A 13,296-nucleotide genomic window follows, 5' to 3' on the forward strand; every position below is an offset into this window, starting at 1 on the left:
ACGTGTAATAGTATAAACCGTGTGCTAAGTCGCGTCCAGTAGCCTTATGTATTTCATCGTTACCCAAGGCGCGTGCCCAAATGTGTCTATCTGTCCGTTATCCATCAGTGTAGCATATGCGATATCTACACAAGAAGGCTTTCGCAACACCACCTTGGGCCAATAATACTTTGTATGAGGCTTAATTCTCACGTTCACCCCTGTCTCCTGGGATTTTCGTAGAGCTTCGACCAGTTCTTCTGGAATCTGTGATAGATCGAAACGCACAAGGAAACGGCAGTCAAATAGAACTTCCAAAAAGTCGTCGCCACGACTCGTGGCGCTTGCGAGGCGTTCCGTAACATCGATGTCCAATTTTGAAGGTAATATTGCAGTGTCCAACATGTTGTAAGGAACAGCAGGCAGTCTAGATGCCATCCAGGCAAATCTCTCGCCTAGTTGTAATCGGCGACCGAGACACTGCGTGCCCACTCGGAGTCGCTTCTTAGCGCTGAATATCGCAGGCTGCCAAAGTACTCCACCACCTGCAGTAAATGGTGGGGCACCGTCAGACTGCCACAGAGTATCGATGATGCGCTGTATGCTAGTTCTGCGTCGATTGCCGTCCGCACGCAGAGATCCCCATGGATGGAACGATACATAACGCATGACCCGAAGGACCAGAGCAAGACGAACAGTTGGATCCACGATAGCAGGCAACGCGTGCGAGGAGAGGATGAGAGTACTTGGAGGAGAAGGGAGAGTCAGGTTTTTTAGGTGGAATGTGACTAGCAAGACCATGAATCCTGATCTGAAGGGTGTTTATGCGGTGATTACTCACCCTCATTATCAACGTCCTCGAGTCGCGACGAAAGAACCTTCACTGCCCCATGAAGTTGATGCAATCCACCTTCGAGATCCATTGTGGTTTCCTGGAGGTCAGCTGCAGCTACCTTTATTTTTTCAAGAGAGCCAGAAATATGTTGTGGTAGCCCAGAAAGTGCAGACTGCGTGATGATAAGTAATGCTGGATATGCATTCAAGAAAACACAACACCATATCTTTGCCCTCTTCCTGCAGAGTCAGCATTTGCCGAATTGCATTTCTTAGAGTAATCTCGGGCTGAAAGTTTGTCGGATCATTCACGTAATCGAGCTGGTGTTCTTCACAGGTAGCAAGGATCCTGTCCTACAAGTCAGTCATCAACAAACCAAACTAAATCCATTTCAAGAAGCCCTGACCTTTCTGACGTCAAGAAGAGGTCTTATGATCCAACGGTCCAATCCATGGTGACCAACCCACCCAAGTCCACCTTCTACATCACCGGTACCCATACCCCACCTGCGGCATCGTCGCATGCCTCCTGCGCCAAGTTCTGTCGTTCCCCTTGCAAGGCGCATCAATGAAGTCTCTACTTGATCGTCAGCATGATGCCCAAATGCGACTGAGTGGGCACCAGTGCGCGCCATCCCATCAAATATAACATGATATCGCGCCTCCCGCGCGACTTGCTCCATCGACTGACTAGCAACAGGTTTGTCAGAGAACGGCGGTGTTCCCCAAGGTATGTCAAGCGTCAGATGTTCAATCCCCATGGCTGCTGCGTTCGCCGCAGAACGAGCTGCCATCGAATGTGAAGCTTCTTGGAGGTTGTGGTTGACGGAGAGAGAGACGACTGAGGTCGGAATCGATTGTCTCGCCATGGTTTTTGAGCGCAGGTCAGTCAGCAACTTTTGGAGGAGGAATAACAAGCAAGTGGAATCTGGTCCTCCAGAGTTGCCAACGGCTAAGATAGAATACGCTAAATTTCAGACGAGAACACGATGAAGAGCAACACACCAATCTTGGAGTTCACTGGCCATCCGTTTGGAGGCATGCACCTCATGAACATTTGAAAAAATTCATTGAAGAGAATTGGTGCAGGACCAATGCCCGCCATTGTGGACAGCGGTCAGGTTTGGCCCTGAGCAGAGTAGTTGCTAACTTTTGCGAGCTACGGAATAACTCTCTGTAAGAAGGAATTGTTGTCTTTCTTCTACAAACTTCAAGTTGGTCGACCGCGAGACAGTGGTCTGTGGCTGTGCAACAACTAGTCTCTGAACTTGGAATCGACAATTCTCGAAGTCAGTGACATTTTATCATTCTCGATAAATTGTTTAGCCTGAGCCATTTTATTATGGTTGCGACAAGCTTTAAGCAAAATGTACACAATCAAAGCCGGTACATAGAACAATATCGGATTAAATCCAACTTGTGTTCCATCATGATATCGACTCACCCATTGAAATTTGCTACGTACGGTCTATTATCATGAATGTGAAGCGATCGGCACAATGTGTTTACAGAAAAGAAAACGAATTGGAGAAGTAATTAATGTGATGTATGCGACGTATGTTCGACCAGTCAATACATGTGTCTAATCTGTAAACTTGATACTGTGACTTTGTAACTGCCACATCCATCAGACGATGACCATATCAACACCGAAGAAAGAGCATGCTCACAGTGATTTCTCCGCCGCGATATGAACCTCTTTTCTTCTTGTTTTTCTCCTTCCTGAACCCTGCACCCCGTGTGACAATCAAGTCCTGGTGTGCACGACTACCATAGTCATTACTGATACCGCCCTGTACGAAGAAAGAGGGTTAAGTCTCGCAGGTGGACCAAAGATAGACCTCACCTTTGCTTCGTACCCGTTGTCCAGAAGGTGTTCTGAAGGTATATTTTGGGGTTTTATCCTCGAGAATCGCTCATTCGTGTTTCGCGGGGGCTTGCCATTACCATTTTTCTGGATATTTCTGTCCTTCGCTGAAACTCGCACATCATCGGTGGATAGTGCTGGCGCCACAGCGGTTATCACAGCAGCTCCAGACTCAGATGTCTTTCGCTTTTTCATCACCTGCAGTTCCTCTTTTGGGATTGACACGACATCACGTTTGACGGGAATCTTCCCAGAGATGGGAGTTATCTCGGCTTCAGACTCGGACTCAGAACTCGAGGTGGTGGACTCAGAGTCGGACGATGTAGACTCTGAGTCAGAGGAGCTGGAGTCTGAACTAGAGGAGCTGGAGGAGGAGCTGGAGGAGGAATCTGATGAATCACCGACCCTTTTGGGGGCGTCTTTGTGGGCTAGCTTTTTGTTGGGCGCGGAATCAGTCGTAGAGTTATCAGAATCAGAATCAGAATCAGAATCAGACTCTGAGCTCGAGCTTTCCTTGACAGAAGGTTTCTTTTTGGCGACTTTAGACTTGACTTCAGGAGCCTTGGCATCTTTGACAAATTAGTACTGATGAAGCTGACACCGATAATGGGAGTATACCAGAGGACAGGGTGGCACTCGTTTCACGGTCACCACACGAGATAACCGTAGGGACCTTTTTACAGGCCTTGATTCCCTTTTTATTGTCGCTTTCGCTTTCACTTGACGATGAATCTGTGGTCGTGAGGCGGCAACCCACAGGGAGAACAAAATATACATGCCTGCGTCATCCCCTGAACTTTATGCTGACTTGTGAGCAAGATAAATTATACGTCTCGACAACATACGTTGAATCGGATGAACTGGAACTGGAATCAGAGCTAGAACTTGTCGAGGAGTCTGCCCAGAATTACATATCGAAGCCCGTTTGTGCATGATTGGTATAACGCACCGTCAGAGGAATCATCTGAAGCTATCACACTTGTCAATAAAGCTCGTACGACTAGTGACAATGAATACATACAGTCGGAGTCAGAACTACATTCTCGTGCTTGAGTGAAAGAATAGCGTATGGGAAAATGAAGACTCACGAACTGTCATTAGCATGCGACTCTTTCCATTGCTTGACTATCTCATCCAAAGGTGGACCCTCGAGCTGCAAATCATCCTTTAAGACGATGGTGCTCCTTGCAGCTTTCTGTACAGCATCAGCTGCTTTTGTCTGGGACTGCTGTTTGAGAAATGCATAGATTAAAGAATATGTCACTGCGAGCGACTTTTTTCAGTTTCTCAGATGCACAAATGTAGCGATGAGCCTACCTGCAAGGTTCGCGTCCGACATCACTATGAGGATGACCTGCCACTTGGGATGAGTTGAGGAAACAAGAGTGAGACTTCCGCCGTCACGAAAGTGTACTACATACAAAATTTAGAGAGATGCATAAACAATGTCAAATACAGTATCGGGTTTACCTCATTTGTACCCCCTTCTAGTATGATAATGATGTCGTCAACCATGAGTTCAATCAAGGGTCCATCCAGTGCTCAATTCAATGGCTCTAGTTTACGTATCGCCATCGTGCATGCGCGATGGAACAAGACTGTCATTGATTCACTTTTGGCGGGCACAATCGACAAGCTGAAAGCATGCGGGGTTAAGGACTCCAACATCGTTGTCCAGTCTGTCCCTGGTAGTTTCGAACTTCCTTTCGCGTGCTCGAAGTACGTATGATACAGTTTCTCCGTCTTACACATAAGCTCAGCTATTCTATAGAGTGATTGCAGGATCTCGTGTTCAAACGGCCACATCTTCTGGCGATCTGCTCGGGTTGAGCTTCGGCGATTCTTCGACATCACTTCCATCCAACAAGGAACTTTCTGCTCCCACTTCGACACTTGCAAACATACCAAACGCTCCATTTGATGCAGTAGTAGCCATTGGTGTCTTGATCAAGGGCTCTACGATGCACTTTGAGTATATCTGCGACAGCGTTTCTCACGCCCTCATGAAAATCCAGATTGACACAGGTGTCCCTGTGATCTTTGGTGTCCTAACAGCACTCACAGAGGACCAAGCATTGGAACGAGCTGGTCTCGGCAGAGGGGCAGAGAAGGGTCACAATCATGGCGAGGACTGGGGACTTGCAGCCGTGGAGATGGGAGTACAGAGCAGACGATGGGCTGAAGGGAAATTCCTTTGATATTGATGGGTCGTGGGCCGCGGCTACTCAATATCACTTGTGCGTCAACTCCCAATCTTTCTTGAACACCGAGGCGAGCGCTCTGATTGATGTAAAAGGTCTCGGTTGTAATTGATAGCGACTATACCCCAGATTTTCAGAAGTAACAATAACTCAGACGCCGTGTCTGATTTCAGATAACTGCGAAAGCATTCTGTTGTCAGGTTATCAGTGCAGCAACCTTCTAGCGGTTGTCATTCCTTCTAGGCCTTGCCCATCATACGCGGGCTCCTCATCAATTCAGCGTGTAGCAGCACTGCCGTCCATGACAAATTCATGTTCGCAGTGCGTCTTACACACTCGGTTCAATAAGATTGCATGCGGTGCACTGGATTATGGCAGTGTGTGTTAGATTTTCTGTACCCGATTTGCGTCGAAATCTGTATTAACGTTTCATGTGAGGACCTCCGACTTTAAGTGGGCGAACTGGGTAATCCCGGCCTTAATGTCCCATGTATCAGGGTCATGTTATGCCCTCTATATACATGTAATTGGTCTGAACATTTAAGCCATTCCTCTCAGCTCTCAGCGACGCTTGTTAGTATGTTTGCACTAGCAAGTCACCGTGACCATCGGAACAGTGACTTACATAGACAACCATCAATGTCTCCCCCACAATTTGACAACTACAGCACTAATGATGGTCACCCTTGCACATAGATATACGATCTGCTAGTCGATACTATACTTGCTCGCTCATGCTGAATACTAACTGAGCTTGTGCTCTTAACTTGGAAACCGGCCATATGTCGTGACTTAGTGACAATATTTGCGTGACTGCTAACTTCAGCCTGTGGGCCGGGGTGTCGATTGCCGTGGAACTCCAACTTGTGGAAGGGACGGTATACGTTCAGCTCACCAAGTAATATCGCTTCGAGATGAAGAAAAAAGTGCGCAAAGCTCTTACGTCTGCCACGCAGGATAGTCATTGTGCAAACTTTACTAGGTACTATTAATGGGAGCGTCTGGTAGTGGAAAGACCTCCATGAGGTCCATGATATTGTAAGACACTACCGTCAGCCTCACTTGGACAAGCTGAACGCTCTTCAGCTCCAATAACCCAGCATCCCTCACCTCCCGTCTTGGTGCAACAAATGACGTCGAGCAGAATCACGTCCGCTTCCTAGGCGATCTCATCCTTAACCTTTGGGACTGTGGTGGACAAGATGCATTCATGGATTCATACTTGAGTACGCAGCGCTCAATCATCTTTTCGCACGTCGGGGTCATGATTTATGTCTTTGACGTCGAGTCTCGCGAAATGGAGAAGGATCTGGAGTACTATCAGGACTGCCTGCATGGATTATCGCAGTTCAGCAAGGATGCGAACGTGTTTCTCTTGGTGCACAAAATAGACTTGGTGAGGGATACCGAGCGGAATGCCGTCGTGCAACGCAAGGTGGCAGAACTTGTGAAAGCCAGTGGCGAGACATCGGTAAAGGTGTTTGGGACGAGCATCTATGATGAGAGTCTTTACAAGGTATCGTGAATGCCTCTAGATTCTTCTGCGATCGATTTACCAATAAATTTTGCGCAAGGCATGGTCAAATATTGTGAACACGTTAATTCCGAACGCTCGTAACCTCTCAAAACACCTCCGTATCTTCGCTGAAGCTTGCAGTGCCACTGAGGTGATACTATTTGAACGCACCACCTTCCTCGTCATTGCAACGTCTTCGCGAAACGACTCCTCCGATGCTTTCCCCTCCGGCCCTGTTGTTTATCATGCACTGGATCCAAAGCGATATGAAAGGACTTCAGAACTCATCAAAGCCTTCAAACAGTCATGCTCACGGCTCAGGGAGGAATTTCGCTCTCTTGAAATGGAACTGGCAGAATTCACTGCTGTGCTTGATGAAATGACCAAAAATACTTACGTGTTAGTTGTAGTCCATGACCCAGTTATCGGTCAGTTTGTTACTACTAAATGGTCGGTTCCAGCTCACCCACATTCACACATACAGAGACGGCGGCCATTAAGATGAATATCTGCATGGCGCGCAAGAAGTTTGAAGAACTTCAGGGAGACAGCCTTATCTTAGAAAAGTAAACGTTCACATTTGCGGATTATTATGAATCCATGTATGATGTTTCCCTTTCACATACAGTGTCACATGCCTAAAGGAATAAGGTAGTATATAAAGAAATGGGTGGCGCAGAAATTAGTTTGTTGCTAGCTACTTTGACCTCCCGCCCGCCATCAAAGGAACTTGAAAGGGTGCATGAGGGATAGACGCCGGGAAATATCGGGTACCAATAATTACAATCATAAATGATATCTCAGGCCACCCAAACTAAAATGCGTTCAGAATGTGATTAAAGGGTTCAAGGGGCAACTCACATGCGATGGCGATAACCAAGTAGAGGGTAAGGAGCATGAGACCTTCCATATAATTCGATCTCCCGTCCCTGAATCAAGCGAGTTAATTGCCGATGGGACCAACATGCGAAAGGGAAACTGACATGATTAACAGGTTGACGAGGAAGACAGATACAAAAAGGACGATTGTCTGAAGGTTCATCAGAAACTTCAATGATATGCGTAATATGCTTTGAATGAACATACCTCAAAGTTGTGGAAGTGCAATGTCAGGGGTTGACCAACTCTAAACAAAAAAAGTGAGAGCACTTCGCGTGAGGAAATACACGATCATACATCCAACCGACGATCACGAGAAGCGGCACGACGAAACAGGCAATTTGCTGTTCCATAGTCAGCACAAACACAAGCTTATGATAAATGGTCTACACTTACAATGGAACTCCCGATGCAAATAGTGAGGGTGAGCTCGTATTTATTCTTTATTGCCATCCAGACTGAAGTGACATGTTCCGCAGCATTGCCCTACAGACAATGTTGGTAGACAGTTGGCCGGATACAGCTTGACATACCACGATCGGCAACAAGACAACACCAATGAAAGTCTTCGGGATAGAATAGCGTACTGCAGTTTCCTCGATGGAGGAAACCACTAGCAAAATTGAATAATTGAATATAAGACGAAGGGAACAAAGTGGGACACTTACGATACTCGGCGCAAAATGCGATGACCACAGTTACCGATAAAAGTCTTTAGGAATAAGGATAAGGGCTGAATATAGCAAATGATGAAACCAAACTTACGCAACACCAGCAGCGGCTGTTCCCATACGAGGCACTGTTTCCTCCGTTTCTGTCGTTGCTACCGTTTCCTCACCGTTTGATTGATCAGTAGGTGAACTTGGAGGCGACGTAAAGAGTTTGGGGTGAGATTTTAACTGAAAGCTTGGATGAGTACATTAAAGAAGAAAGAAAAAGATATTAGAACATGCCTGAAACCAAAGGTAGGCACAGTAAACTCCCAGGAGCAACATGGCAGTGCCCCTGGAAATCAAGAGTAGACCCGCAGTGGGACATTCAGAGGCATCATCGCAGTTGTTCTGCGCTCCAGCGTCTGTGGTACTTGCATAGGCCGCAGGAATAACAAGCGCTATAAAACATTAACAAAACTTTCAAGTTGGATAAGATATTCGTACTGATGCACGACAAAGTCATAAGCTAGACTTGGTTAGTTATTCTGGCGATGAATAGGGCAGGTAACTTACGGAGGCAGATCTGAAGATTACTGCAGTTCAACAAAGAGTTTGAGGCGCGGGAAAACAGAGGACGCACGCCTGAGCTCCAGTACCATTGAAAATTCCTTCTTCATGATATAATCCACCTATGTTCGAGTGAGCACACTCTCCTTCAAAAGCCGATGCCCCTTACCAGCGAGAAACGAACAACCAAGGACGAGCAGTATGTTTGATAAGATCGATCCAAGCATCTAAGCCAAAATAAATATATCGTAATTAGAGCCCGTACGAAGACACTCACGGACGTCTGAACGATTCGCAACTGACCTAGGATCATCATGAGTTGCAAGCGACTATTGGCAAAGCGTTGGACAAACCATTGAGTAAGGCAGCAATGCCAACGATGATTTCTACGGCATTACCAAAGGATGCATTAAGGAGACCTGACATAGTTTGCCCTAATTTGACAGACAATTGATCTGTAGCCTCGCCCAACAACTAGAAACGACAGTGTCAGTGTTCCAAGAATCTGATGATTAGGAGCAAGTTATTATCACCTTAGCCAAGGGAACAATAGCCATAAAACTAAACAAAAAAATTAAACCAGCATCCCAGTCCAAGTTGTGAGCTATGACGCTCAAAGGTATGAATACGAGTAAGATATTGAACCATGTTCCAAAGATGAAGAACTTGAAGGATTCTGCCCATGACGGCTCATCCTTGCCTTTTATGAAGTGGATAACGCGATGAGTAAGAGAAAGATTCCTATGGCCCGAGTGACCGCCATTTTCGAGTAATGGTGAGGATTCAGAAGTGGTCATGGGTGATTGGGTAGAGGTGTTTCACGTTGTGAATTTGGAACATTCTGCAAGAAACCACTTATATATCACCAGCCTGTGCTGCACCTATTGAGTTATGCCATAAGCAGGTATTACATATTCGGGATGGACGTTCTTTTGGAAGCCTTGGGTCGATCTTTTCCCTCGACTACGCGCTGGCATTGCGCCCTATTCCATCATGATAATTAGCGCCTGATGGTACACCATTTTAGCGCTGCGGGCAGTATGCATGCAGCACAAGAACGGCGGTGACAGTTGCAGTACGCAGTACATACCCACAATAATCTCACAGCTCGCTCACTCTCTCCACTGCACGCCCGTCATCACCAATGAGCAAGGACAAATGCATCTATAAGACTCTGTTCAGGCCCAGACAGTCTTGGCCTGATTGGCATCCGCGGATTCCGCACTATGCACAACCATTCAGAAAATCAAATCAAATGACGACGTATCAGAAGGAGTCGGAAGGACCAGTTCAATGTTTGGGGCCCGCATTTGCATCCTCGACATCTCATTTTCGTGGCACTGGAGTACAGACCAAGGAGTTCATTCCGAAGCAGAGGCCTGTCATCATGGATGGGGTTAAAGTTAGTGAGTAATCCGGGCCGTCATAATACAATTCTTGCAGCAAGCGCGTTTTCACAGGATCAGCTGGCCGTTCTTATCGCAGCGCTAGGACCTCAAATCCAAAGTAGTACATAGTTGTGAGTACACTTTCATTTCGTTGACACTGATAGGCTCTGTTTCTCGTATGACGACTGGAATTTCAGCTCTCACGGGTCTCGAACGGAGGTTGCTCGTTTTGTAAAGCGACTCTTATAGGAATGCCATACTAGAAGCCCATCACCTTAAGTGGCCTATATGATGATAGCGTCATCGTGACGTTCATCTACGTTGAGAAGCTCAGAGCCACAGCCTCGGGAGGTTGCCGGTGGTCCATGAAGTGGAGTGTCATGATCGATACCCTTTGTGGTAAGAACGAGTACTGACTGCGGGAAGAAGATGATAAGGTTCTGGGCGGTAAGTCTGCGCATTCCGGACAGTGTAGTGATATGATTTATGTGGTGAGTCTGAGTGGTCATCTCGAGCCGTAAATGACTTCCCAAGTATTACTCGGCCAGAAGTGAATTGGTTTTCTAGCCCCTGAATTTTGTAAAAGGAAATTCGTTTTTCAAAATCTAGAAGGTTTCTCAGCTTCTTTTCATTCGAATGGCCGAACACGACGAAGTACGCACCAAGCCAACACCAAGCCATTACTTACCTACTGGCACATCATTCATACTATGTTCGTCTACCGTGACAATATACTGAGGGTTAGGATGTTTCATTCGATTCTCATGTCGCACAGCCGAACTCCGCTGGCCGTAATGGTTTATAATCATGAATCACCGCAGCGACCCTAACCAAGAACAGATCTATGTCTGGGCAACCTGTGCCTTGTTTAATTGTTGTCACCTTTTTGGCTAGCATCGCCTTGAGATAGTCCTTATCACAAGCAACTTTCCTTGGAAGTTTGGATTTCTGGAGAAAGGTGCGGATGTACGCATAATGTTTTCCTGAAGACGAATATTGCCTGCTTGGACGTGCGAAGCATTGTCACTAGACCAAGCTGGAGGCGGTGCTATATCCACAGTCACGGCGGTGACACAGCTGTCTGCTAGATCCCTAGAAAGGTCAAGGCATGTGCGCAATCAGACACCCGGGCGCATGGTTACGTTCACTCTCTCAATCATTCTGTCGAAGATCCAAAAATTCCGAATTTCGAATCTTTGGCAGGAAGTGTGTTTTTACAGGTCCAGATAGTCGTTTACACCGCCGGGACCCCAGCGCAGAGTACAATTGTTAGTCACTTACACTTTTCCATCGTCATGATACTCTGGATATCATAATTCGATCTTAACTCTCGCAGAACGATTCAGAAGGGTTCGAATCGAGGTTGCCCATACGGCGATTCTCGGAATTATAAGGAAATGCAAACCCACGCTGGAGGTATCACCTTGAGTGGGCTCATCATGATGATGACTAACTTGAAAGGATCAGAAGGGTGGAAGACCGACTTCCTGTTTGCCTAGTCGTGCGCTACTAATGCAACTCTTAACAATTGATGCACAATGTCCAGTTTTGATTGTCTATCATCTAAGGTTACAGACCACATCCAGAGACTAGATTGTAAGCCCTACTATCATCTGACTATCACCAGTGACCTTCAGTCCGGATAGCGAGGACATTGTAACTCAAGTGAGTTTGCTCCTAGTCTCAATGAAATGATATGCAATACTAGTACACGAATAAAGTAGGTATCAAAAATACAGGGGCACCTAATGTCACACCAGATAGAAAAGAAATCGTGTCTCAGCGATGTGGTACAGGATATCATTAAGCAGAAACCTGGAAAACCGAAGATATGAATTCAAATAAGCGAACACGACTAGAAGAGCTTACCTTTCTGGCTCGTGATGAAGATGACTTTGCTTTGGGGGTAGGCTTCTTGGCGGCCTTGGTAGCTGCAGCCTTGGCTGCAACCTGAGGTGGAGTGTGAGGTTGATAAAAGAAACTCGACTTGTTAGCTTACCTTCTTCTTCTCTACCATCTTCGCGGTAGATGCCTTTTTAGCAGGTGCTGCTGATTTCACTGCAGGCTTCTTGGTAGGAGCACCGGCGGTAGCTTTCTTTGGAACGGTCTTCTTTGGTGCTGCTGCGGTGGCAGCTTTCTTGGTGGCAGCTGGGGTGGTCTTCTGTGAGGCAGGCTTCTTTGCCTTGGATGCGGTGGTCGGCTTCTTCGTGGCAGTCTTCTTGGCCGGAGCATCAGCCTTCTTGACTGGAGCAGGGGCCTTCTTCGAGGCAGGCTTCACGGCTACCTTCTTCACAGATACGGGCTTTGAATTCTGACTCGTGTGAGCGCTATAAAACAAGATCGTCATTACTGCCGCATACCTCATCATCAGATGCCTTCTTTTTCGGTGCGAGTTTGACTTTGCCAGAAGGACCCTTTGGCAAGGCAAAAATGCCCGCTGTGACACCAGATGTGATAGCGCGGTTGAGCTGGTACAAGTTTGTACCAGATACCTCAATATGGTAGGATTCCTCGGCAAACTGTCAAGCAAACATTATATATTATTAAGCAAAGATATATATAAAAAAACATGCGTACCTTCTTAATAGTTGCTCTCGACACACCACTGCGGGCGTCCTCCTTGTGAGCAGTGATGGAGGCCTGATGATAAAGTTATAAAACTGTATTGGTCCGATTTCACTGACTAACCTTGATGATATCCTTCCATGAAGGATGGGAAGCAACCTTTGGAGCAGCTTTTGCGGGAGCCTTCTTCGATGCAGGTTTCTTTGCCGCTGTCTTCTTGGTTTTGGACGAAGAAGCCGGTAGAGTCTCAATAGGGGGTGGAGAAGCTGAAGTGTTGGAAGACATTGTTACTGTTGAGTGTAGTCGTCTAAGTAAAAGAGATGTGCGATAAAGTGTGAGATTCGCAGAATTTAGAATTTGAGCGTGGAGGGGACAAAAGATGGAGTAGGCAATCAAGTCAAGTTATCCACATTTATACCCAAAACGCGTTCAGTCACGTGCGGGCGCGTTTACCTGTTTGTTGATAAACAAAATGCGTTCCGAAACCTTATTAAGATGGGAAATTCAACACTGCCACAGCCAGCCACAGCTAGCGGAAGCAAAAATCAGGAACAGCCATTGTGCTTGCCATACATGAGGTTGCCTTGCAACATCCAGCCTTGTAACATAGGATCGCGAGACAACTTCAAATAAATATATTATGATCATTGACCTCGGAAACGACAGCATGGATAACGACCCGAATGAACTTTGACATGGCATGGACGCTTGTCACAAACGGGTCGTCTACTAAGTACAATATGAATGAATTCACAATGTCATGGACACTTGTCGCAGAGACGGGTCGTCCACTATCACCGGCAGTCGGAAATTCTCCACATCCCGAGTACATATAAAGTTCTAACGT

The 13,296-nt window shown here is 46.5% G+C and overlaps 8 protein-coding genes across 8 annotated transcripts; 2 read left to right on the forward strand and 6 right to left on the reverse strand.

Moving 5' to 3' along the window:
• Positions 1–24: 24 nt before the first annotated feature.
• Positions 25–1,918, reverse strand: EDB93DRAFT_1085702 (PP-loop family-domain-containing protein; the record flags this gene model as incomplete). Its single annotated transcript, XM_041445930.1, has 5 exons — positions 25–767; positions 821–1,006; positions 1,029–1,167; positions 1,221–1,765; positions 1,819–1,918. 5 exons carry the CDS (start codon positions 1,916–1,918, stop codon positions 25–27), a joined length of 1,713 nt encoding a protein of 570 aa, XP_041307400.1.
• Positions 1,919–2,456: 538 nt separating this feature from the next.
• Positions 2,457–2,875, reverse strand: EDB93DRAFT_1085731 (SRP40, C-terminal domain-containing protein; the record flags this gene model as incomplete). Its single annotated transcript, XM_041445933.1, has 2 exons — positions 2,457–2,606; positions 2,660–2,875. 2 exons carry the CDS (start codon positions 2,873–2,875, stop codon positions 2,457–2,459), a joined length of 366 nt encoding a protein of 121 aa, XP_041307401.1.
• A 535-nt stretch (positions 2,876–3,410) lies between these two features.
• On the reverse strand, positions 3,411–4,124 carry EDB93DRAFT_454933 (uncharacterized protein). The gene is made up of 5 exons (XM_041456429.1): positions 4,102–4,124; positions 3,998–4,034; positions 3,769–3,943; positions 3,702–3,715; positions 3,411–3,650 (listed from the first exon to the last, which is right to left on the reverse strand). The coding sequence occupies exons 2-5, from the start codon at positions 4,017–4,019 to the stop codon at positions 3,559–3,561; spliced, it is 303 nt and encodes a 100-aa protein (XP_041307402.1). The 5' UTR covers positions 4,020–4,034; positions 4,102–4,124; the 3' UTR covers positions 3,411–3,558.
• A 17-nt stretch (positions 4,125–4,141) lies between these two features.
• Positions 4,142–5,130, forward strand: EDB93DRAFT_454987 (6,7-dimethyl-8-ribityllumazine synthase). The gene is made up of 2 exons (XM_041456430.1): positions 4,142–4,399; positions 4,452–5,130. The coding sequence occupies exons 1-2, from the start codon at positions 4,173–4,175 to the stop codon at positions 4,876–4,878; spliced, it is 654 nt and encodes a 217-aa protein (XP_041307403.1). The 5' UTR covers positions 4,142–4,172; the 3' UTR covers positions 4,879–5,130.
• A 562-nt stretch (positions 5,131–5,692) lies between these two features.
• Positions 5,693–7,326, forward strand: EDB93DRAFT_455205 (Gtr1/RagA G protein conserved region-domain-containing protein). Its single transcript, XM_041456432.1, has 4 exons — positions 5,693–5,919; positions 5,968–6,397; positions 6,456–6,825; positions 6,882–7,326. The coding sequence occupies exons 1-4, from the start codon at positions 5,873–5,875 to the stop codon at positions 6,965–6,967; spliced, it is 933 nt and encodes a 310-aa protein (XP_041307404.1). The 5' UTR covers positions 5,693–5,872; the 3' UTR covers positions 6,968–7,326.
• EDB93DRAFT_455007 (calcium proton exchanger) lies at positions 6,829–9,366 on the reverse strand. The gene is made up of 17 exons (XM_041456431.1): positions 9,030–9,366; positions 8,850–8,970; positions 8,774–8,799; positions 8,666–8,723; positions 8,570–8,618; positions 8,503–8,512; positions 8,434–8,455; positions 8,237–8,387; positions 8,042–8,182; positions 7,945–7,988; positions 7,810–7,889; positions 7,673–7,762; positions 7,574–7,620; positions 7,484–7,523; positions 7,381–7,427; positions 7,259–7,326; positions 6,829–7,211 (listed from the first exon to the last, which is right to left on the reverse strand). Exons 1-17 carry the CDS (start codon positions 9,291–9,293, stop codon positions 7,198–7,200), a joined length of 1,272 nt encoding a protein of 423 aa, XP_041307405.1. The 5' UTR covers positions 9,294–9,366; the 3' UTR covers positions 6,829–7,197.
• A 772-nt stretch (positions 9,367–10,138) lies between these two features.
• Positions 10,139–10,670, reverse strand: EDB93DRAFT_455221 (uncharacterized protein). The gene has a single exon (XM_041456433.1). It carries the CDS (start codon positions 10,563–10,565, stop codon positions 10,263–10,265), a length of 303 nt encoding a protein of 100 aa, XP_041307406.1. The 5' UTR covers positions 10,566–10,670; the 3' UTR covers positions 10,139–10,262.
• A 742-nt stretch (positions 10,671–11,412) lies between these two features.
• On the reverse strand, positions 11,413–12,892 carry EDB93DRAFT_1147968 (uncharacterized protein). The gene is made up of 6 exons (XM_041449546.1): positions 12,573–12,892; positions 12,462–12,524; positions 12,245–12,403; positions 11,884–12,195; positions 11,754–11,834; positions 11,413–11,699 (listed from the first exon to the last, which is right to left on the reverse strand). The coding sequence occupies exons 1-6, from the start codon at positions 12,732–12,734 to the stop codon at positions 11,688–11,690; spliced, it is 789 nt and encodes a 262-aa protein (XP_041307407.1). The 5' UTR covers positions 12,735–12,892; the 3' UTR covers positions 11,413–11,687.
• Positions 12,893–13,296: the final 404 nt, after the last annotated feature.

This window comes from Suillus bovinus (genome assembly GCF_016758785.1).
Source record: "Suillus bovinus strain UH-Sbo-P2 chromosome Unknown EDB93scaffold_30, whole genome shotgun sequence".
NCBI lineage: Eukaryota > Fungi > Basidiomycota > Agaricomycetes > Boletales > Suillaceae > Suillus > Suillus bovinus.

What these genes read in the sequence shown, in the direction of transcription:
- EDB93DRAFT_454933 (XM_041456429.1), bottom strand. Translation starts at nt 4,019, where the DNA reads ATGTCGGACGCGAACCTTGCAG. An exon ending in GTCGGACGCGAACCTTGCAG is followed by an intron (nt 3,944 to 3,997) that starts GTAGGCTCATCG and finishes AGTCGCTCGCAG; the next exon opens with TGACATATTCTTTAATCTAT.
- EDB93DRAFT_454987 (XM_041456430.1), top strand. Translation starts at nt 4,173, where the DNA reads ATGATAATGATGTCGTCAACCATGAGTTCAATCAAGGGTCCATCCAGT. An exon ending in CTTCCTTTCGCGTGCTCGAA is followed by an intron (nt 4,400 to 4,451) that starts GTACGTATGATA and finishes GCTATTCTATAG; the next exon opens with AGTGATTGCAGGATCTCGTG.
- EDB93DRAFT_455205 (XM_041456432.1), top strand. Translation starts at nt 5,873, where the DNA reads ATGGGAGCGTCTGGTAGTGGAAAGACCTCCATGAGGTCCATGATATT. An exon ending in TCCATGAGGTCCATGATATT is followed by an intron (nt 5,920 to 5,967) that starts GTAAGACACTAC and finishes AACGCTCTTCAG; the next exon opens with CTCCAATAACCCAGCATCCC. An exon ending in AGTCCATGACCCAGTTATCG is followed by an intron (nt 6,826 to 6,881) that starts GTCAGTTTGTTA and finishes TCACACATACAG; the next exon opens with AGACGGCGGCCATTAAGATG.
- EDB93DRAFT_455007 (XM_041456431.1), bottom strand. Translation starts at nt 9,293, where the DNA reads ATGACCACTTCTGAATCCTCACCATTACTCGAAAATGGCGGTCACTCG. An exon ending in TATGACTTTGTCGTGCATCA is followed by an intron (nt 8,388 to 8,433) that starts GTACGAATATCT and finishes AATGTTTTATAG; the next exon opens with CGCTTGTTATTCCTGCGGCC. An exon ending in TTTGCATCGGGAGTTCCATT is followed by an intron (nt 7,621 to 7,672) that starts GTAAGTGTAGAC and finishes ACTATGGAACAG; the next exon opens with CAAATTGCCTGTTTCGTCGT.
- EDB93DRAFT_455221 (XM_041456433.1), bottom strand. Translation starts at nt 10,565, where the DNA reads ATGGCTTGGTGTTGGCTTGGTGCGTACTTCGTCGTGTTCGGCCATTCG.
- EDB93DRAFT_1147968 (XM_041449546.1), bottom strand. Translation starts at nt 12,734, where the DNA reads ATGTCTTCCAACACTTCAGCTTCTCCACCCCCTATTGAGACTCTACCG. An exon ending in CATGGAAGGATATCATCAAG is followed by an intron (nt 12,525 to 12,572) that starts GTTAGTCAGTGA and finishes CTTTATCATCAG; the next exon opens with GCCTCCATCACTGCTCACAA. An exon ending in AGAAGGCATCTGATGATGAG is followed by an intron (nt 12,196 to 12,244) that starts GTATGCGGCAGT and finishes CACACGAGTCAG; the next exon opens with AATTCAAAGCCCGTATCTGT.